General features: G+C 51.1%; 2 protein-coding genes across 2 annotated transcripts; one reads left to right on the top strand and one right to left on the bottom strand.

Annotated features, from left to right (window-relative positions):
• Positions 1–11638: 11638 nt before the first annotated feature.
• Positions 11639–16455, top strand: LOC100904326 (sulfhydryl oxidase 1). The gene is made up of 12 exons (XM_003744407.2): positions 11639–11798; positions 12000–12234; positions 12793–12893; positions 13001–13158; positions 13250–13486; positions 13795–14038; positions 14127–14301; positions 14518–14718; positions 14801–14969; positions 15096–15206; positions 15798–15901; positions 16003–16455. The coding sequence occupies exons 1-12, from the start codon at positions 11784–11786 to the stop codon at positions 16047–16049; spliced, it is 1797 nt and encodes a 598-aa protein (XP_003744455.2). The 5' UTR covers positions 11639–11783; the 3' UTR covers positions 16050–16455.
• A 633-nt stretch (positions 16456–17088) lies between these two features.
• Positions 17089–22852, bottom strand: LOC100908935 (gliomedin). The gene is given in 17 exon segments (XM_029111765.1): positions 17089–17259; positions 17382–17561; positions 17641–17792; positions 18270–18722; positions 18949–19095; positions 19174–19245; positions 19720–19878; positions 20148–20315; positions 20418–20546; positions 20640–20792; positions 21033–21161; positions 21291–21335; positions 21583–21744; positions 21822–21866; positions 22000–22063; positions 22333–22518; positions 22700–22852. Coding segments are annotated over 17 exon segments (2568 nt in total).

Here is a 22852-nt window from a genome sequence, read left to right as displayed (position 1 = left end):
CGAGTGAAGCACATTATCTCGGGTGTTCCGCAGGGCCTTGCTCCTCATTGTGATTCCTCGATGTTAGTACTAGTCAACCGACCGGCTCGTCATAGCTTCGTCTCCAACAGTGGTCGTATCAGAATCGTCCTCAGGGAAAGCAAACTTGACGAAGTCGTTCAAGAATTGTTTCAGCATGAGCATGAAATTCTCCCAGAAATTCTCGAAGAACGAGTCCCAAGGATCATCCTCGATAGACGTGTCGTTCTCCTGCGCTGCTACAGCTCCCAGCAGGAGGACGAAGATAAGAATAGCTGCGGGGAGTGAAAAAGGTCAGGAAGACGCTGAGTAGTCGATGTAATTCATATCATCGGGATGGTCGCGAACGCGCGAAACACTCACCAGCTTTCATGAGGATTGATCGCGGCGGTTTCACAGCTCTCGAAAGATTTGTCTGCTCTCCCGCGTTCGCTGAAACTCACTCTGCTGCGCTTTGCTCGCTGCGGATGACTGGATCATTCTGCCAGAAGGGCCTGCTCACATGAGCTCTGAGTAATGTTCTCACGTGAACTTGTCTGATTCATACTCTAACTGGGAATGACCCGAGCTCCAGCCCCTCCGGAGCAGACCCTTTTCGAGCTAATTTGCCGCGTTCTGGGGAAGGAAAATATTTCCGAGCTCTCAAGCCACTTCATAAGCATTTTTCAGGGCTCTTAGGATCAGATATACTGATTATGAGCTTTCGGGACTCGGAACGTCAGAGGAATGACTCCCGCGACAGACTCGAGGAGATCCGAGCGTGACTACCCCGGATTCAATCAGGCAGTTGCTGAAGCGCCTGAGCAAATTCAAGCTCTTCGGTACCGTCAGCGAATCTCCTGAAGTGGGAAACATTCCCGCGCGTCTGTCGAAGCTGCTGAAGCCCGTTCACTTATGAGCTTTTCATAAGCGTAAAAATGGGGAAAGACTGGTCTCCCCGGGGACGCTTCTCAGGGGGCGCGAAATTGATTGATCTAAGAAGGGAAACGGAAGTTTTCGCACGATTCTGCCTCCAAAGAGCGCGATTTTCGAGGATCGTCCTCGGGAGGATGGATAATTTCTTGAGGGAGGGGCGAATTCTCGCGACGTCTGATCAGCGATAAACGATCCATAGGCAGCAGTTGATCCGAACTGTATACCCGAAGCGAGGCTCGAAAGAGCTCGGCCGTCAAATCCTGAGGTCGCGCCAGCTCTGGTGCGAGTGCGCCATCTTGGACTCACGATGACGTCAGTGTGCATACTGGAGGAGTATTTCACTTCCTTCTGGGAAACGGTGGTTGGGAATGATGTCAAAGTCACATAGGCATAGGACGGGATCGTTCCATATGTAGTGAACACAAAATCAGGTCCAAATGATAGAGCGAAATAGTCCATAAGGCGCGAACTGACAGACAGACAGTCATCACGCTTTTATTATAGGGGGTGATATCGTAGGGGGTGATAGGGGGTTATGTAATTAACACAAATCAGGTCCAAATGATGGAGCGAAATAGTCCATAAGGTGCGAACAGACAGACAGACAGACATCACGCTTTTATTATAGGGGATGATGATCCGGCCCATGCCTGTCTTCCCTCAGACCTTCGAGCCGGTTGTCCTTCGTCAGCCAGGCAGTCCCGATCTTGTTGGAGAACGATAGGATCGCTGGCCGCAGGACGGACGGCTTGCAACGGAGTCTTGTGAGAGCTGGGAGCCTGAAAGATGCTTGTCTACCCGGGGCGAGCTACTCCGGCTACTGCGAGTTCCTCTATCCACTCAGTCGGTACGAATCTGGTCGTGCCCTTCCGAGCAGGGCTCCCAGCCGAAGTTCAAGTGACCGCCTGAGGGTCGCGAGACCTGTCCCAGTGGTTCTTGGAGACGTCGGGCGATTAGCCTGCGATTATCCCAACATAGCATTATGGGCTCGGAACAGCAAGAAAAAGTCATCGATATGAGTCTGATGATTCGGAGAGGGTGCCGAGAGACGAAAACTGGACTTGGATGAGTCCAGCGAGAGGGACGAGTAGGCTCTCGTAATACGCGTACGAAGCATCATCCTTACATGCGACATGCGATCATTAATGTTAAGAAACCGCTTGGTTGTGAAACAATGAAGTTTGGTCATATTTGTTTGTGATATTTCGAAGAGTTTCTCCCCCCGGATCAACTCTTCTGAATGTCTCAGAGGGATTCTTGAGGAGGTCAAGTAAGGGCTCTTCGATTCGGAATCATTTCTCATCAGATTTTATCACTGCATCGTGTATCAGCATGTCGGCTGGCCTGTCGATGGGAACGAGGATCGGTAGGCTGGATGGAATCATCAATCATATCTTCGGAGAAAATCGTTCTTCTATCTTCTGAGCTCCTAATGACTTATCCTTGTAACCGATCTCTATCTTATAGCCGTCTGCCTTCTTTGTTTTTGCGTTGGCCTCACGTCCATCGAAGCCAAGGTTGATGCCGATGACGACAAAGCTGGCGACCCAAAACCAGGACCTGATGCGATAGATAAGATCATGCGCGCGGTGATCGCGCTCATCGAGCAGATCATGGCCACATCGATAAGACACGTCAAGCACGATCCCCATGAGCAAGATTATGATGACTGATTGTACGGGATCGGAGAGCTCACGGAGCATTGCAAACATGTGATATACACGTCAGATTGAGATCCTGAATGATTCATGAATATATTTACCAATAAATCAGCCGTGAGGGCGCTTTGCGCCCAGTGGAGTACGGGCCATACATCCCTGAGGTCGAGGGTTTAAAAGAGTCTTATTCCCGTGTGGACCGAGCGGCCCGTGTCAGGCTATGTCGATGAGGATGCTGCAGCCAGCTCCCTCCAGCGGAGACTTCAAATGGAGTTCATTTCCGGGAGCTCTTGATCTCAAATCCCCTCAGGACAGATTTCGAAGCTTTCTTCCCAGATTACGGCCGAATACACTCCTATGCCTGGGATCCCCGATCCATCTGCACGTGCATGATGGTCAGTAGATGGATTGTATTGTGGGATGACGCCTGAGGAATCCCCACGGCCTCTCGATTGATTCGGCTCCCGCGAGCGATCGCTTCTCCGGAAGACCCCACAGGAAGAATATGAACTCGGATACTGTCGCGTCAGTGTCGTCGCGGAAGATCTGTGTCTGCCGAAGACAGCTGTTCATCTTCTCGTCATCTGAACTAGCGGCCTCCGTTCAGCAGAGGGCTTCTCAAAGGCGAGCTTGGAAAATTTCGAAAGAACTCGGATCACGTCTTCCGTGCGGCTGATCGCCTGCGAACTCTCGGTGCACTGAATTGTTAGAGGAGAAATTGCTAAATGACGACCAAGTCAGTTTCTAACACCCGTACTCATCCCCGAGGATCTCCACTAAGGAAATCTCTTGATACCGTGACCGACGGAAGTCGTGACTCTCGCGTCCGAGCCTCCTTGTTTCAAGAGAGACCACGAGCTTGTACGAGTTCGACTTGAGCGCTCGGACTGCTTGCTGGGAGAAATTACGAGAAATTGCTCACTTCTCAATTTGGGACTGTGGACGGAATGCTTCGGCCTTCAAATTGTAAGACAGGTGAGTCTTATGAAGTTTCTATCTCTCGCGCTCGGCTTGTTCGCTTTGGATGAGCGTGAGCTTCCCGATTCAAATCTGACTCCAACATGAGATGAACTTGACAGCCGTCTGCATCATCTGGCTCTACATTGGACTCACATCGACTCGTGGGGAGGTTGGAGGCAACGCCAGCAACGAGTCATCGGGCATCCTCGGAAGCATAATCCATGCGATTGACTTCATGAGTAAGGGCGTATCAACACTGATAGAAAGCGTGATTTCGATTGCTATCAGACACACGAAGAGCGGCAGGAGCGGCGAGTCCAGTGACGATTGACCCGATTGAGTTCTCTTGAGTCCTGCGTAGATCAGATCGTCCACCTACTTATCGAACGTATCTCGGAGCATCGGACGGGGATGTGTTGATTGTTTCTATAGAGTGGGAGTTTTAGATTCGGTAGCTTACGATGATGCGAGAAAAACTTTGTACATTTATCTCCCGACGAAAGTCATTTTACTCTTTATGTTCCCCTCCTCCTGTCGAAATGCTCCCTCTTCACCGATAAGAAAGTTTCCGAGAACCTTACAGCAGTATAATCGATGGTCGCTCGCTCGCTCGCTGCGATCAAGGGTCTGCGAAATCGCGAGCATTGCATCCCATGAAATGATTCTCGTCTCCGCTGACTCGACAGCGATTTGTCAGGCATCTCGGAAGTTTCGAAGTCACTGTTACAAGTCTGGAATGATTCATGAAAGTTAAGGCCGAAGAATGCTGTCGAGACTCGGAGGTACGCCTCCCCAAGCCGTCGCTCACCTCCTCCAAGCAGACCTAGTATGCATGCGTCACCTCGGACACCCACGCACCGATTTCTATGGCGTTGCGATAGCTACCCGTCAAGGCCATGTAGCCCGAGTTCCGTCACGCGGCCAAGCTCAACGCGTAGTCTAATTGCTCGGGTATCTGGAGCCGGCAGTGGTGGGAAGACAGCTTGAATACCGCGTGTCATAGGAATGGCAAATAAAATTTACTGCTGACACCTTCCGATGATTCTGTTTCTAATATGATTTTATTCTGTTTTCACGTCGACTCCTAAAGTATCTATTCAAATCGCACCATTAGAGTGAAATCGCCCGCAGTCGAAATGAGATACAAATTCCGTCGATGCGTCTATATGAGTCGCCTCCAGTCTCTGGAAGCTCGAGGATTTCGGCTTATCGCACATCGTCATCGACGAGTTTCCGTTCCCGGCGGGGTGGCCGCGTCTCCGTTTCGGGAAGCATCCCCTGACTCTGATCCAGAGCCGCTTGATGCAGGTTATTTGGAGTAGACGTTCGTACTCAGGAGAGGGGTCGGCGAGCGACGATCGCGAGGGCGAGCGAAATGTCAAGCGATGAGATATCTAGCGAGGTATGCGAGGTAACAACCTCGTGCAAGCGCTGCTGCTTGTTCTTCCTTCTCATGATCAGTTTTCCCCGATGGAGTTTTTTCGCCTCGAGCTCCGACGTTGGCCATCATCATTCCCACACGGATAATGAATCTCTCGACCAGCGAAGGCGCATACAGCTCTCCAGATTCCGGAAATCTCTTACACTCGATGCTGATTGAACTCCCGACAAAAAGAGCAAAAAGCTTCAATCGACAAGAGACGCGTCGCAAAGTACACTCATAATTCGGCGAATCGCCACGAGAAGCCGCCATTAGAAAAGTGCTCGTTCATTCCGAACTTTCTGGTTGGACAGAGATCTCACAGCGATTAGAGATTCTCCACTGAACTTTCATAACGGAGCTTGTGATACTGCTTATGACGGTCCCTGAAATATTAAATCCTCGAATAATATCCCGTAAGATAACAACGAGGAAGAAGATGAGAGGGAGAGATCCCTCTCGTCGGCTCGAGCTTAAGAAGTCCAACCGGCAGCGCATCGACTCATCCGTCGCAAAGCCGCCGAGCGAGCATTACTGACAACATGCGTCATTCAATACAGGAGATCTTCGAGCGAGTCTTCGATCAAGAGCTGAGAGGCTCTGAGACTTGGCTGACGGCCGTGAGGACCCTGGGCAAGTCCGTAAGTTCAAAAACTGAGCGACTCCTCTGCGATCGGGTCAACGCAAACGAGAAGTTTGAGGTCGTCTCGACTCAGCCCCTGGGAACCAATCCGCGGCGGGACGAAGATGAGGTCGCGGATCCTCGAATCGATCCCACATTGTTCGTCGAGAATTGGTTCGCGATCCTGAAGCGCGAGGGACCGAAGCTCAGGATTTCATCAGGACCATGATCAGGCAGCGGGCGACCGTTTCCTGAGACCACGATTTACTCTCTCTCGGAGGTGCTTCAGCTTGTGCGTGAAAACTTCGCCCTGTCTCTGGCAAATGGTGGCGAGCAGACTCTCTCCTCAAGTACTATCCAGACCCGACGGAGCTCGGATAAAGCTCCTGTTGACACGCTTCATTCAGTGAGAGAGCTCGCCTGCTGACTTTCCAAGTGTCATCGTCGTCGGCGCTCCCGCTGAAGAAATCGTGGTGTCTACCGAGTCGCGACAGCCGAACGATCCTCTCCGGTCAACACACAACTCAGGCGGCTTCCCTGATGTTAGCATAGGGAAAAACCTGTCAGCTCGACGAGGCTCGGCGTTACCTACTGATGAGCCCCCGAAGTCACGTGGAGACACGAATTTTTCTCCGCACACCCTCGTGAGACGACAGCGAGAAACTTCAGCGGGGAAGAAGGAGCCTCTGAGGGAATCTGCTCGGAATTACATTCTCCCTCTCTATTCGAGGACCCATCAGGGAAGTTCACGATGAAACCGAATCACGCTATGTCGACTCGGAACCAGGACCCGAAAGCCAGAATGGCATGCTTACGCGCATTGATGTCCCATCGAACATGGGTAATTTCGTAGGCGTTCCGAACTCTTTTTTCTTAGTGAAGTGCGTATTTACTCTCGGATCACCCAGAAACAACTCCTGACCGTGGAATAAAGCGATTTCGTCGTGCTTGATTGACAATCTCAGCAAGAAATGTACGCGATCTCGCACTTCCTGATATCTACGCGAGCTCTCGCACTATCGGATACCTGCAGGAGCTGCTCTTCCTCTCTTCCCCGTCACGAAATCGTAAACCGACAGAATACCCTCTCCGAACCATTGTTTGATGCCTCCAGCAGGCATACTTGGCCGGGCGTCGATCTGGGGAGAACAACTGCGGCTTCATGAGGAAACGTTGAAGGTCGACTTCCGGGTGAAGAATTGTGCAGTCGAATCGAGACCCTAACGATGTGCATCGCCAACGACAGAATCAGACCTCGTCCTTCCGCAGGACTGCATGCCGATCGATCGACTCGAGGGATCTACCGGAGACAGGGAGTTTCGCATCGGCTCCCTTTCTCTCGAGACGGCGGATAGTTCCGAATATGTAGATGTTATATGTACCTTGATGTTCCTGAGGGTATTGGAAGGAGACGCATCAGCTGGGCCAAGTTAAAGGCGTCGCGTCGCATGGGGGACCGAGGTCTCAGCCGGAATAGCAGGAGGGCCATGTCATTTTCGAGTCGACTGAGTGTGAGTATCTTCGAAACCGGAAGGCGACTCGTTCAGAATGGGAACCCCAGAAAGCGCACGAAAACAAACAAGGAATCATCCAAGAGTTCAAATCGTCCCTCTTTCCGATCAAGTGCCACCATCGAATCGTCCAAATCATACGCATCGATCACATGCAGGTGTCCCCGACTCTTGATTTTTACACATTCATGCCCCCGCTCCCTGGCGAAGGCTGCACCCTGCATCTAGGGCGTCTATCTCGCGCAAAGTCCGAGACTTCTCCTACACTACAAACGGAAACGTAGGGATTCGATCTTTCGCCCTCACTCAGACCAACCGAAGCTGCGACCCCATCCGTAGTAAGAACTGTCCTCGTAGTGTTGTGTCCCGACGTAGTATTCGAGCTGTCCTTGTCTCGCTCACCACCTCAAGATTCACATTGAAAAAGCTCCCGAGATGTCATACGTCGCTAGAATCGATGTTCCCCAACAAGCGTCGCCAATGCCATGCAACCGTTGCTCCGTCGAGCAATGTGCGAGACTGTTCCCGCTCAATGTGTGCTGCATACTCGCCGTAATTCTCGCCAGAGACACCAGGACTAATTAGGGCATCAGGCAAAGCTCTGTGGGCACGTTTGAGAAATTCTGGAATGTGTACACAACGGAAAAAATTCTACAACCAAATTCTGAATGGTTACGAGCGTTTCTCCCTTGGGGAAGTACCCAAAAAATTACGTCACATCACGGTAATGTGATATTGGTTCTCGCTCAGAGCCAACGGCTCAGGATGGAGTCGAATCGCTGGATACGATTCAGTGCGCGCATCCCGAGTGACGAGTGGTCTGGGAGCGCCGAGTCGCTCTGACCGGAGGAAGCGCCGGGTCTCGTCACGAATCGAATGCTCGCAGTTTCCGCTTTGACTTATCCGCCCAGAAGAAAACCATTTGACCGATCGCACTCGGTTCCAAAGTTCCGCGTCACTTCCCCGCTCGGGACTCGAAAAACGAAGGAGAAACTAGGCGAGAGAGAATTTGCTGCAGACATCACCCACAAGCTTGTCGTTCGCGAGATAAGGACGGGTTCCAGCACTCCCGTAGGAACATCTGGGGTTCCGGCATATTCAGAGTTAGCAAACTGAAGCTAGGTACCCGAATTTCGGACAACAACGCAGTTCATTCTGAGACAGTCCGAGTCGGGCCGAGCGAGTTGGAGATCGCCGGGGGAGGCAGTGACCCCGACTCGGTGCGATCTCTCGCCGCGCGAAAACCATTGGTTTTCGATCGAGGTATGTCGCGAGTACGTGAACTTCACCCGACCGCCCTCTCGCTTCCCACGTGCGCGGATATCGACAGCTGGAAGGCAGAGGTGCTCGCATGAGACATCTCGGACTCGTCCAGTGTGCGACTGAGGAGTATTTAGCGATCGCTTCCACGCTGCTCTCCCTCATCGCTCCCGCAGCGACGCCGACGCTTCGTACGTTCGTTCGGAATCTGCTTCACGCGGAATTTGTATTCGAGCCGCTGTCGTCGGCGTCGGCCGCACCGCCGCCGAAGCGACGACGATTCGGATTCGCGGACACGCAGGCGAGATTGTTTTGAGAAATTGCGCCAGATTCGAAACGCCACCTTGGAGCCATTGCAAAGGATTCCTCGGTTCTTCAGACGGAACCGCAAACATAAAAAGATGCACTTCTGCTGCTTCTCATTGATACTATTCACCTGTACGTGTGTGTGGCTTATGACAGGAGTGCTACCGTTTGTCGCCGCAAATGTGCTCAGCCGAGGAGGTCTCTTCGATGGTGATTCGAATGTCGAGAATCTAGACTCCAACAGTCTGAAAGTTTTCTTGTCGGCCAGTCAAGGACTCAAACTCGTCCTGTTCTACGCGGAGTGGTGCGGGCATTGTCGAGCCTTTGCTCCGATCTTCAGTGACTTCGCTGCGGACATAAGAGGTAAGTTCGTGTGAGAGAGACCAAAATCTGCTCAAGTGGAGCATTCGGTTCCTCGACGGAGTGTTGGAGAGACTGCGACTACTACTAGAGATGAGTTCAGCCCTCGGGGATTCACGCTCTAGCGGGAATTCAAAGTATAGCTCTGAGTCTGATCAGGGAAACAGGTTCCGATCTGTCTCTGAGCTCTACCCGAATCTGGCAGCACCGACTGGAGCGAAATACAGCACCGGGACCCTACGCAGTGCGGATCCTTCAGTTCTCAATGAGATCGACCAGTTTTCCCATCGCATCTACTCCCTCCACTCAAGCTTGGGCTAGATCAAAAAATTGTCTATTCGCTGCGAAATTGCGACTCGGTCGAAACGAACTCATCCAGAGAATCCTGTCACGGGGAGCGTTCTGCCGAGGCAGGCTGAACAGCGAGCAGTAGAAGGCGCAGCTTTGAGACGATCTATTGTTTATATCCCCAGCACCCAGCAATATAGCGAGTGATATGCTTGCCCACATCTCGGATGAGCTCGAGACGGACTTGAACGGATTGCATTAGTACGACAGGAAAGGTGCGGCGCGCTTGAAGGATGCGCAGTATTATCATCGTTCGCTTGCGCTTTCAGTCGCGATGGTGCCTGAGAAGTGTTCCGCGAGTCGAACATGATGTTCACATCATGTCGGAATTCGAGAGTAATGACTGCGAGACCGAGCTTCTCGCAGGGTCAGAGGTTTGTGGGATATCGTCGTTTTCCGAGCTCTCCGGCATGGGCTCGTTCAATGTGCTGAGAGTACACCCCAAATACCCAGAACGGTCTCAGGAACACTCGATTCTCAGCACGAATTACTGCTCCTTAGATCCAGGGGCGCGCACAATATTTTTCCCGGGCGGGGTAGGGGAAGTTCGACTTCCGGAGGGGGCCAGGGGACAGAGATAATGCAGCGCGTCCTGAAGATTCAAACCTCAGCCTTCTGATCGGAAAATTGGCGCCCCCCTCTCCTGTGCTCGCCTCCGCACGAATCGCGGTACCATCGTGCAATGAAGTCGTCCGTTTAGGCTGAGACAACAGAATGACGATCGCTGGGAGGATAGCTCCCGAACCACCGGCGCGGTGTAGAAAGGCTTCGGCGAGTGTGAACTTCCTCTCGCTTGCACCGGTCGGCAAGGCCGCAGTTTTTCCGCCATCGAATGCTGTCCCTCAAGGTTTCCGCTCGGGGAGGCGAACCTTAGATGAGAGGTCTGCTGGTCCGTCTCGGAAGTTCGCTCGAGTGTGCCAAACATTCCATCCTCGGCAGACGATGTGGTCGGAGCTCGCCAAGAGATTCCGACATTTCTGCGCCTTCCGCGCTTGATGTATGAGTCAGCGAGCAGTTTCTGATTTTTTGTTGTGTCTCTATCAGAATCAAGGGCCTCATTTTCCAAATCGTTCTTCCATCGAGCTGACGTGGAAATGTGATTGAGCCCGACGGATCGGAAGTTCCGTCCCAGATGTTCGCCGTTTCATTCCCTTCCGAAGGTCATCCGAACGCACCGATCGATGACGCATTTTCCGAACAGACGGGTCTTATGTTAGATCGAAGTTCTCGGGCATACACGCATTCTCGAATTCTCCTATGCACACTGGTCTGTGACTAGTTAAGAGTGCTTTCTTGGACTCATTACTGCGGCGCTCGTCGATGGGAGAGATGAGCATCGAGCTGGAACGATGTAGACTGAACTTGGCGGATTCCCGCTAGAGACATTACAGAGTATCCAACGTCTCCGACGCGTCTTATTCCCGGACTGTTGTTCTATGAGCCGGGGAGGATGCAGCGCATATGTACCACCTCGATACAAGACGTGACAGGAAGCACGAGGATCGCACAATCACAGTGATGTCCGCCTCTTAAGGTTCACACTTCCGGATCGGAGGGTTCGTTCAAGGAGCGTGACTTATCCAAGACGAGATGATTCTTGAATGATAAGGACGAAGGCTAGAACCCGAGGTCAGATTCGATGAGCCTCTTCTAGGAAAATTCATTAGAGGGCAATTCTCTCGAAGCTCAATCGCCAAGGAAGGCGTCGATTGAGCCGGCTGCGTAAGACGCTTCTGAACCGAAACTTGGCCTTGCCCTCGATGGGGGCTGCCCCGAAAACTCGAAGCACGGAGATTCTGCCGAGCATCAACATAAAACTGAATCTGACGAATCGATTCGAAGCCGGAGGATGCAGCTCGAAGGAGTGCTGAAGGATTGAATTCTCGTCACCTGCGATACCATGGATTCGGACCGTCCTAAAGCAATGCGTGTTCAGAAACTCTTTACTCTGGAATGCAGACGAAGACGGTCCCAGGACAGATCGATATCGGAACAGCTCCTAGCCTTGTTAGCCGCCTTGAATTCACCCAGACACCCGAAAGAAGGTTATGCAGGTCTTGGCACCGTCGCTAGACCGAGAGATCCTTCTCGACGTCTTTCGCGCTTCGACGGCAGTGAGGTGATGGTTTGAACTTTGGCGCGCCCCAAGTGTAAACAAAGACAACGTTGCAGCCATCATCAGAGAACAGTCAACGCAGGGAAGTCGAGTGGAGAGGGAAGGAATCGGCAAAGCACTAGCACCAATGATACCGCGACGACTGACAGCACTCACTGTGATAAGCAGATCACAGCTGTTCAGTCGGAATTGCGGTCTCTGAATGAAACTTCTTGCCATATCCCCCCCTGAATAGTATCCTGTGAAATGTTCCCTTCAGAGACATCAGTCTGACATCCTGTGAAAAGCCATGTCTTGCTCAAAGGTATGCCTCCTCCGCCTCTTCTCGGGATTGCTCCATTGTTCGTGGAGAGTCCGCTTATCCAACTTGTGATTTCTCGTCCATGGTATTGCGGGCTCTCGCTCTGAACAGGTGTTCTGGGAGCTTGCCGTGAGATCCGGCCCTTCTATTGCTCAAGAACCATCCCTGAGGAAGCTAAGAAGGATATCCGATCATTCATTATAGTCAATTCGAATGCTTATCTTGACCACCGCTGCGTGTGCAACAACGATACTCGCGGCCAATTTCGGGGCGCCGCTCTATGACACGTCGGATCCGCTCCGGCTGCTTGACCACGAGAATTTCCACCGAGAGCTCCGCCAGGCCCCCGGAGTGTATTTAGTGCAATTTTACAACAGTTGGTGCGGGCACTGCATAAGGTTCGCTCCGACATTCAAGAAGTTCGCAGCTGATGTGAGTGGTAAGTGACCAACAATCGCTGAACGACAGTGTGCTCTCAAAGACACAATTTCGAGCTTCGGTGATAAAATAATATGTCTCGTCAGCAATCGCTCCGAGAGAGATCCCCTCTAGGCACGAAGAACTCCTCGATCATCCAGAAATCACTGAAGAGGTCGATCGGTTGACTGAGCAGAAGGTTACGGTCGCACTTGACCGGTCATTGTGGTCATCTCTCGTGTCGCAGTGGGATTTCTTTCCGCCAGATATCAATAGGAAGTTCCCCTCTCATGAACGAATGGGTGTCCTCAGATCGTGACCGTCGAGCATTTAATTGTTCCTCGAGGCGTGCGTCGGTGACAAGTCAGTCTCCGTGACTAATGTTATTGTTTAATTCACTGTTTTTCGATGATTCGATCGTCTGTCGTGACCGTCCCAAAGAGACCAAGCTCATGAGGATCGCGCGTGTGTGCCGGAATCGAATTCTTCGATTTCTCACGCGTCCGCGCCGCTCTGCTCCACGAGAATATCGGAACGACAACTATTTGGCGCGCGTTGAAAGTCTTCAATTTCTCCCCAGCCTGGCGTCCAGCGGTGAGGGTCGGAGTAATTAATTGTGCGGACTCAGCTAATGGGCCTCTGTGCAGAGACAACGGCATTGAAGGTTTTCCTACCATGAAAGTGAGCGTCAAATATTTCGATTCTCCGATATAATCGGAGAATTTATCAAGAGAATTACGATCGACCGTTGTTCGTCAGCATCGATAACTCAAGAATATTGGTTTCAGTTGTTCTGGATTGAACGAGGCGGCAGGGGGAGCACAAACGGGACGAGTATTCGAGAGAGAGAGCCATCGGGAATTGAAGATGAAATCGTGGACTTCATCGAGGCAAGGACCAAGGACAAAGCCGTGCTCCATGATTTCCCGAGCCTAACGCCGTCAAGGTTTGTCTTCCGTTCTCAAGTGCCGTGTCCTATATGTGCGACAGCTCGTGGGAGTAGAGAGAGATCGGATTGAACAAACATGTACTTGCAGTGCGCGAAGCCTTCAAGATATCTGGGATTCGGTCCCGACAAATCTCAAGCAGGTTTTCGTTGTTGTCGAGAGGCCATCTTCGTATGTCGGACGTCAACTGATCCTTGACTTCAACTCGATCAAAACTGCTGCGGTGCATAGGTTCCTGAGAGGCGATGGTCCTGAAGAACTCCGCCATCAGGATCATGTGTCATTGCTCCTCCTCGAGAAAGGAGTACATCCTCGGCTCATAGCGAAGTGAGTTTTCCAAACAAGCAAATCGACACCTGGCGACCTCGAGCCTGGAAAGATGCCTAACGAGAATGCTGCGTTTCCCAAGTCTTGTTGTTCTCCGAATGTGAAGCCTTCATTATATCATCCATGGGCAGGACTTGGAATTCAGCGACGTCGCGCCACAAGCTGTGATAGAAAGTCTCTAGGGGCGCAAAACGGCGAAAATTTTTGAGTAAAAATCCCGTGAATAATTCCCAGCCTTATCCCTGGGGAACCGAGAAGCCTTCTGCGACGTAGTAATTCGAAAGGTGACGATCCTCCATCATTCACAGAGAAACGGACGAAAAGAAAGCACGAGCGCTCTTCAAGGAGAAGCTCACTGAACTCGGCATCAGCTTCGTACATGACGAGCACCACACAACACAGGCGACCAAAGCTTATGACCTAATCGGCGACTACAGCAAAATTTACCTTGACGACATTGAGACTGGAATCTTGTACACATTGACGCAGGAAGTTCCTCTGAAGCAAGAAATTTCAACGAAGCAGCTCAGCATACTGAAGAGTTTCATCCAGGTGATTATAATCCACGACGATCAATTCACGGAGTCTTTGCTCCTGTGACGCGTGGATTCTCGCTTGACTCTTTGATTTTCCTCTCTAGCTCATGTACGAGAACATTGATGTGCCACCACGTATTCGGTACTATCTCAGGAATGTTTCGAATCGCATCGATGTGTCTGTACCGCTGAAAGGGGCCGACTTCCTGAAGCTACTTAAAGCCGCTGAAACACCAGAAGCCTACCTGTCCCCGGAGGCGAATTTCATCGGCTGTAAAGGTAGGTCACTGAAGGAATCGTCCTCCACTCGGCTGGGAGGGGGCATGATTGCCGGCCCGCTCCCAGATTGAGCGTCCGTGATACTGAGATATAGGAGGGAGTCGCCATGTTGTATTAGCCCCATGAGAAGACCCGATCTAGCCCCCTCCAAGACAAATGCTGCAGACGCCACTGGCTGAGCATGGACTGAATATAAAATAATTTTTCTCCCCTCAGGAAGCGACCCCGGGAAACGTGGATACACGTGCTCGCTGTGGACGATCTTCCATTACATAACTGTGGGGAGTCACGCGAAGTTCCTCGCGAAAAAAATCGAATACCCTAATCTAGCCGTTCTCGTTATCAAGGACTACGTTCTGAACTTCTTCTCGTGCAGTGAATGCAGGAGCCATTTCGAAAAAATGGCCGCAAATATAGGTGGATATCAATGCCTTCGTTCATCGAGATGTACGATATTCAGACGGCTAGTCGATTGATTCCTACCTCGTTATCTTGGCAGAATCCGAGCTCGTGAACGCGAACGAGTCAGTATTATGGCTGTGGCGGAGCCACAATACAGTCAATGCTCGATTGAAGGGAGACGGTACCGAAGATCCGGCGAGACCGAAAATTCAGTTCCCCCCGATGTCCTTGTGCCCTGAGTGCCATAATGGCGACAAATTCAACGAGTGAGGGAGGAAAATCGATATCTGTCTCTCAATCTTGGAATAGTGTTCTCAACAACTCCAGAACAATATACGGTCTCCACTTTGTTTGGGGAGTCGCCGTGAAACTCAGCCGTACCTCCGTTCCAGGTCAAATGTTTTGAAATTCCTGGGTCGCTTCTACAGCGAACAGAATTTGGTTCAATCAGCAGACACACGGACATCACCGGATCGGATTGTCGCTTCGACTCCCGGTGCAAAGTAAGGAAAACCTCCGGCGACATATTTTTTTCGGAGTTTGTCAATGCCCTCAGTGACGGGTTCGGGATTCCGGGACGGTTCGGATGTATCTCGGGAAGGGGCGGGTTCGGTCTGCGGGCCTCGTCAAAACGGGGGGGGGTAGAGATAAAGGGAAATCGGAGGTGGCCTTTGCAACATCGCCACCCCCGCATTTGCGACTGGACGGCGCTCGATTGGTCGACCTCCATCGCTTCGACATCCTCTTAAAACTTGATGATTTTTGTTCATCCACCCATCCATCTATATCCAAGTGAACTCCTCTACCCCAACGGAATTTCTCCGGAGCGCGAATCCCACCGTCACTGATGCAAAGTAGAGAATCGAGGTCGACGGCATTTGAAAGCGAGAAAATCCCCTCTCGGAGCTCTTTCGTGCCCCTAATCACATCGAATCGATAGACTATGCCTGTCCGTACCTCATTACGGAAAAAAAGCTCTCTGCCGCTCCCTGGCAGACATGGTCGTTGAAGATCAATCCTTCACGAGATTGCTTCTCCATATTTTCCTCGCGTCGGATTGATGCCCTATCTCAACGATTGTGTGATATTTTCAGACACTTCTCCGGTTTCGACCTCACCATCTTCCTGGTGATCTACGCTCTATCTATCACGCTGTTATTTGTTGTCTTTGTTACGATGGTGTGCCGGCGGAGAAAGGGTAACTTCAACAAGAGCCACAGTTTCCTGCACTAGCACATCATGGAAGCTTTCTGAGCTCTACTCCTAGATTCTGCCTCACATATCCATATCGTTACTCAGCAGCTTGCAAGTCTGTCCTATCCTCCACATCGGCGTCGTCGCCGTGAGACGAAATCCTCCGCCGTCCCTCCACGGCGCCGATATTGACCCCGAATTCTTGCCACAAGCAACTCAAGCGAGGGACAAGACACAGAGACCTTAACGAAGCGAGTGAGGGTTCCGAAATTCCGTACGCTTGTTCATATCTCATAGCTTACCTACCTCGCTCACGTTACGCTGGGGACTGCCGGTCTGCCGCGTCTCGTTTACTCTACAAAATGGGATGTGTTCTGCCCCGCTGCTGGGTGCTCCCCTCGTTGCCGAGCGAGGCTCATTGTGTATTGCCAAAGTTTCATTGATGGTTGTTTTATCTTGGCTGTGATTTAGGAAGACAACGGACGATACTCAGGTCGCTTGAAACCCATTGTGAATAAAACGCTGAACAACGTATTTTCATAAAATACTATCGTTTTGTCGAGGGATGGTCCGCACCAATGTTTCGGTCTCTTGAACGATAGGGCACTACGTCGTTTTTTCCCGTATTTCGCAAATAGTCGACTTCTATCTATTGAATAAGAATCAATGCAATTCTATCATTCGCGTTTGGTGGGAGGATCACTCGGAATCTCCGAGATCAGGAGTCATAGACCCATACATTCAACGGATATGTCAGTTTTAAGCCCCCGATAAGTTTCGGTTGGCGTTTATTTTCAGAATTGATATTCTCTTTATCCTGTTGTTTCTCTCTGCGAGTTGCTCAATGGCGCCACCCCGACCCAACGAATCTGTGCTTCGGACGATTAACCTACGGGAGCTCTTCCACGATCTCAGATCTCAGGCTGACTCGAAAACAGTCGGGGAACTCGCTGGCAGAAAGCTTGGAAGATGCTTCGCGCACGTTCCTGCTCACTGTTTTACAAATCGAGATGAATTAATATACCTGAAATACGTTTTGTATTTTCTTGCTTTTTTAGACGTGAATCTCTCCATTCTGCATCGAGGAAGTACTGGAGCTCCTGATGAGACCTCGATAGGCTCGATGTTGTGATGGAACTCCAACGCCCAAGTTTCCCGTGACCGTGAGCTCCCTGAGGACTCGTGCCGCGATCAGGATGTCCTCAATTGTACTTCTAGCAGCTCGGCTCGGCGATCCTCCTCTAGCGTCCTCACTGGATACACTAAATGGTTGCCGTTGTCCGTCGAGAAGAGTTCGTGCTCTCGAGGGTTGTACGTAAGGAAGGTTGTGTTCGCAAATGGATTTGTGAAAGCGATCGGAGCCTGCGGATCGGACAAGAAATCCTATTGCTTGATGTATTTTCAATAAAATCGCCAGTCTTTCAAACATCATTCCGGAGCTTGGAATCAAGGATTGTTCGGCTCTTCCACATTTAGATCTCTACCTCAAGGCTGATAATGGTGTCGGCTAATAGGTCGTACGCGTACATGTATATTTGCGCATTAGGTTCCGTGACGGAGTTCACTGCGTACAATACTCCGCACATGATGAACATCTGACCGATCTTCTTGTGCGGGAGCGTCAAATTCCAGATGAACTGTTTCTCGAAGGTTTTCTCGTCTATCTGAAAGCGAAGAAAAAATCAGATGAATCAGAAGCGGTGCGTCAGACTGTGGATCGAAATTTTTCGTCGAGCCTCACACCTTGAGGATCATCGTGTTGTTGGATCGAGTGCTGGAGTAGATGATCCAGAGTCCGTTCTCATCGGCAGATATCATCGCATAGTTTTGTTGTTGGCCGAATAGAAAAGTTCGATTCGAGAATGCCATATCCTCGACTGCGAGGACGGACATCTCTCCTTTCCTGGAAATTTCCCCAAAACCTCATTTCGAGAATCCCTCTTTTTCTGCACCTAAGAGCAACGAACCAAGCGGCTCATGGTTTTTCTCGGTATCGAGAGAGAATGTTTGAAAATTTTCGGGGAAACGATCTTATGCCCTTTCTTCTCTCGGAGGGGGCCACGTGATGGCATGGGTATCGATGAGTCATAGGAGCTCGTGAATCGGGATGCGGAAAATCAGATTGAAGTCCCCAGAACAAATACTTGGAGGCTTTTTCAGTATCACACCGACGGATCGCTCGAGTCGATGGTGCATACAATGGACCTGCGTTCGAGCTAATGACTACACATCCTTCAGAGACGCCGCTCTCGGAAGAGGTTCTGGGTCCGACACGGGGGTGTTAGGGCGAATACTCCCGCGAAACCGTGCGGATTGTCTCCCAGGGACGGAGTCGCGTAGCCTGCTCGAACCGAATAAACATGGGTGTAGACCGCCGAGCCGTCGAGGCGATCACAATACTCACTCGAAGGATCTCGAATGGAGAGGAACACGCACTATATTGTTAGATGCGTTTTGATGATAATAAAAGGTTCCATTTATCAGAAGATTGCCGTTTCCGTGAAAGGGAGAGATCAGCGGTATTCCCTTCGAAAACGTTCCATTTTGGAAGAGTTCTCGTGTCTGGAATGGAAGTGCTATTGTCCAGGACTTCATTCGGAGCGGCGATTGCAAGCGATCAGGAAGAGTGTCTCTGATTCGACTACAAACTTTGAACATGTAAAGATGGGTGTTGTCCCCGTGTTTGGTAGCATAGAAGACACGCGTGGCGTTCTCAGAATCCGGGTGGTAGACCTCGTCCTGCCACCAGGCAGAATACGATGTGCCGTTTTCGAGATACATCACCGGTTTCCCCACGCGACTTAGACGAGAGTCCAGAGTGCACCCTGAAAAATCAAAAACTCGAGCAAGCCCTTTCGACTGTGGGGAATTCTCGTTGGCAAGGATTGCGCGGACATTTCTGAACTGTCTGGGGCTTTATCTTTCCAGAGCCTTGGGAACTATCGCACTAGCAGAGACTAAAACCTCGCAAGCCTGTGTTGCGGGATCCGCCTCTCTGGAAATGCGGAAAAACGAGTTCGGAGTCCCGAGTCACCTCCAGCGCGAGCTCACCCGGATGCCTGTCTGGTTTCCTGGTCCAATTGCGTTTATCCACATCGCTGTATTCATTGCGTACGTCCGCCATCTCCGGGAGAGCGCTCTTACAGCGGCACTCCGGGCATTTCCTCAAACATTGGGCGTGCTGTTTCTCCTTAGCCTCTGCGGAAAATAAGCTCTGCGACTGGATGGCTCCCGTATAGGATGTGAACGGGTCTTATCGGAACAGATATCACTCACCTGTGCCGAACGTGGCCTCTTCGCTGGACGACCTCCAGTCAAGAGGTTCGTTTTGATCTGGGAGATGCATAACTACAATTACTAGTTGTGTCCTTCAAGCGAAGAGCCTCATGAGACTGCAACGCTCCCAAACATGCAGTGAACACTCAAGTCCGGAACACAAGATATCTACAGAATATCCACGCCGATCGAGTCACTGCAAGCTATTCTGTCATCAGTAGATTATGTGTTTTCGGAAATCGTGATCGTCGTGTGATCGGCAGACTAGGAGTGTGATTCTCATCGCTCCTCCTTTTCATTGTGCGGTTTCTGATAACGTGGTCGAATTAATGACTGAGTGAGGTCTCGCAAGAGAAGAAATTGGTCTTCCGTTGAATTGTTCGGAACTCGGAGTGAATTCATTCGAAAGTCAACCAGCCAACCAGCTAGTGCGACATTCATTCGGTCCCCGGTTCATTTGGGAATCGTCATTTTTCTTCGTTGTGCGCGTGTTCCTAGCTCTGTGGCGTTCGTTCGATCGCTAACATCCGTCTACACTCTTCTTACTACTAAGATCGATGGTTCCAACGGCTTGTCCCCGAACATTTTTCGACACGCAGAGGTAGCTCCCAAGATCGCTGGGAGTTACGTAGGTTATGTTCAATGTCATTCGATGTTGATACGAGCTGAGCGCTTCGTCCTTGGGAACGTACTTCAGAGACGATTCTGGAACGTGAGGGAGGATTTTCAATTCATCGAAGCGATGCATGTTCTTTTCCGGATGTCACCGCGTGGCCACCGCAAACAGAAACGGGATCGAATTCGACATCGCGATCCGTATTCTCTCCGCACGGGTCCTGAGATGGTCTACTGCCTCCATATGACTCATCTCGAAAGCGATCACCGGAAAGCCAAATAGCTCGGCAGACGTTCCATTCTTCCGCTTCGATTTTACGCAAAGGAAAAACACAGCATTTCCGTGAGTAGGTACATGCCTACGTAGTTCACTTCAAACCCGAAGTTCCACTCGCCGATGATGTTCCCCGAGCGCGAAATCCAGAAATTCACTGGAGGCGGATAGGCTTCGGTGAGGCACTCGAGAACGACCCCACCGCCGTTCCAGCTCGCCACGTTCCATTTTTGAATCCGTATCAAGGGAGCAACTGAAAGCAGATGAACTCTTTCTCTGGTTGTCTCGCACCCTCGCGCGATAGATTAATCCCTCACCAAACTTCTATTGCATGACCACGCGGCAGCTCACGCACAGGCCACGTTCAATGAGATCGTTCGGGAGGCGATCGGCGGAACTCCGTTCGCTGCTGTGCACGCGTAGACCCCCATGTCGGCACGTGTGACCAAACTCATGTTCAGCTGCTTGTCTCCCACGCTAGACACTGGAGTGTAAACGGGTTTAGCGCCACGGAGCCCGCTCTCATGAGGTAAGAGTTTGCGACTCACACTCGCTGATATTCCTCGGGGTTACGAACCGTGAGGATTCCCGAATATCGGCTTGCCATCGATTCTGGACCACGCAACGCTCGGAGTTGGCTGGCCGGTGGCTGAACAGACGAGGCCCAGACTCACGCCTTCGTTCACTTCCACGGACGACGACTCCGTACTAAGTACAATCTCCGGAGGAACTGGAATTATCGAAATCGAGTCTTCTCGCTTCCTTTCATTACCGTCAGTTTATTCGTCAAGCTTCAACGAAATCTCTCTACGTTCGTCCGTACAGACGAAGTACCCGGGGGGAATTCCATGCGGCCCAACTAGGTTGAATTATCATTTCGAAAAAATACGACCTATAAGAATCAAACCGTGAAGGAATCGAACTCGCAGTGCTTTTTGATGGCGGAGTATGCGCGCGACAGAAAACTCACTCAGAAGATCCTTCGCTGATTTCAAGTCGGAGTGCTCGGGAATCCACGTTTGTATTCCAGGGATTCCAGCTTCACCCCTTTCGCCGTGGTCTCCTTTCGGACCTCGTTGTCCCCGCAAGCCAGGAAACCCTGCTCGCCATGGAATGTGGTTGAATATTTTTAAGGGTTCCCTCGTCAATTATCCAATCCCGACGAGAATAGACATTCGAAAAAGTGAAAACCCTCTCTTTTTCCGATTCTCCGATTACTGTGACCAACCTGAGTCGCCTTTATCTCCTTTCTCGCCCGGAACGCCGTCGATTCCTGCGGAAAAAACAACCTGAGGATCCCTATGATACTGAAACCGATTTCCCCAATCAGTGCAGAGCGCTCCCGCCTCGAGTGGGCGATTTGGAGTCATCGATTAGGAAGAGACTAACAGTTGAAGTCAGGCGGATTTCCACAGAACTCCAAATACCGAGAGTGAGGGATACTTATGCTGTCTCAAGCGTTTTACATAGATCCGATAATAATGGACGCTCCTATCTAGGTATGCCATCGATTCACTAACCGTTTACGCCGTCGGTTCCATGACTACCGGGTATTCCATCCTCCCCTTGCTCTCCCTTGTCGCCTTTGGGACCATCAGCACCCTGGGCACCCAAGGTTCCATCCAAGCCGGGTTGGCCGGGAGTTCCGTCTACGCCGTCGAGGCCAGGCTCCCCTTTCGAGCCTGAAGCCGCAGTGAAGATCTTTGAATCCATCGCGGGGCGAGGAGAATCGTCGATTTATAATTCGAATGCCGCTGACCTTTCAATCCTGGTGGGCCGATGGGTCCCAATTCTCCTTTCTCACCTACATTGATATCGTATCACGATCACTATTCAAAAATGTTCCCTGCGATCGCGGGATGCGTTATGGTGATTGTGATTAATAAATGATCAAATCATCGATTTACAGTCGATCAGGGAAAAACACCAGAACCCACCACGCACGTATTCCGAGTTGCAGTATGTGGAGCTGTCTTTGCAGAATCGAGTCATGACGTCCATCTGCGAAATTCGATTCCAATTAGACTGTCGCGGCAATCAGAGACATGCTCCTGCAAAGTCAGGGTAAGAGCCGCGGGGGATGCATTTCCCAGGCATTTCTCAATCGATATCTATCCGAGCACAAATCGGTATCGCTCGTACTCAGGCTCGGAACTCCCATCGTAGAGCTTCGAGTCTGGAGATCCGATTTCTCGTTTTGATCTGACAATTAGTTCGCGTCGGCTATCGTGGGAAGGACGAAGGTCTCGCAAGGATCCGTATCCACCCACCGGTACCGTTGCGTAGTATTCCGGCGACTTGGGGTGTTGACGAGTTCCATTGACGTTGAAGGAAACGCCTCCACTCGGAGCGCCCGTCCCAGCTTCCGGTACTTCGGGCGCAATCGCACCCTCCAAGTCAGTTTGGCGCTTCGCCTGACGGCGATGAACGGTCTGCGGCTCCAATAACCGGAGAACCTGATACAACAAAGAATATTGTGTGATGATGAAATGTCGGTCATGAGCATGCTTCCGCATAGTTATTTATATAAAATTAATGGTTGGGTTTCGCATTGCGACTCAAATCCATGCGCTCCACCCCCGGCGCCGCGCCGGTACGTATTTTCGGGGATAGAGTCCGATCTTCCACCGCATTCACCTCTTTCGCCACGGCGCCAACCTGGTCGTCTGAGGCGGCTCGGAGCTGGCAACGAGCATCGATCACCAGACATAGGTTCATCACTGACACTGCACCGAGCACCGTTAAGTAGCCGATCAGCGTTCGGGAGATCGCGGGCTGATCAGAAGTCAT

This window comes from Galendromus occidentalis, unplaced genomic scaffold (genome assembly GCF_000255335.2).
Source record: "Galendromus occidentalis unplaced genomic scaffold, Mocc_1.1 scf7180000077466, whole genome shotgun sequence".
NCBI classification, from domain to species: domain Eukaryota; kingdom Metazoa; phylum Arthropoda; class Arachnida; order Mesostigmata; family Phytoseiidae; genus Galendromus; species Galendromus occidentalis.
Note: the sequence above shows the minus strand (reverse complement) of the source record. Positions and strands in the feature narration are given on the sequence as shown.

Bases quoted from the DNA above. Each gene is read 5' to 3' on its own strand.
- LOC100904326 (XM_003744407.2), top strand. The intron at 13,487-13,794 runs GTGAGTTTTCCA...CATCATTCACAG, and splicing joins CATCCTCGGCTCATAGCGAA to AGAAACGGACGAAAAGAAAG. The intron at 15,902-16,002 runs GTAACTTCAACA...ATCGTTACTCAG, and splicing joins GGTGTGCCGGCGGAGAAAGG to CAGCTTGCAAGTCTGTCCTA.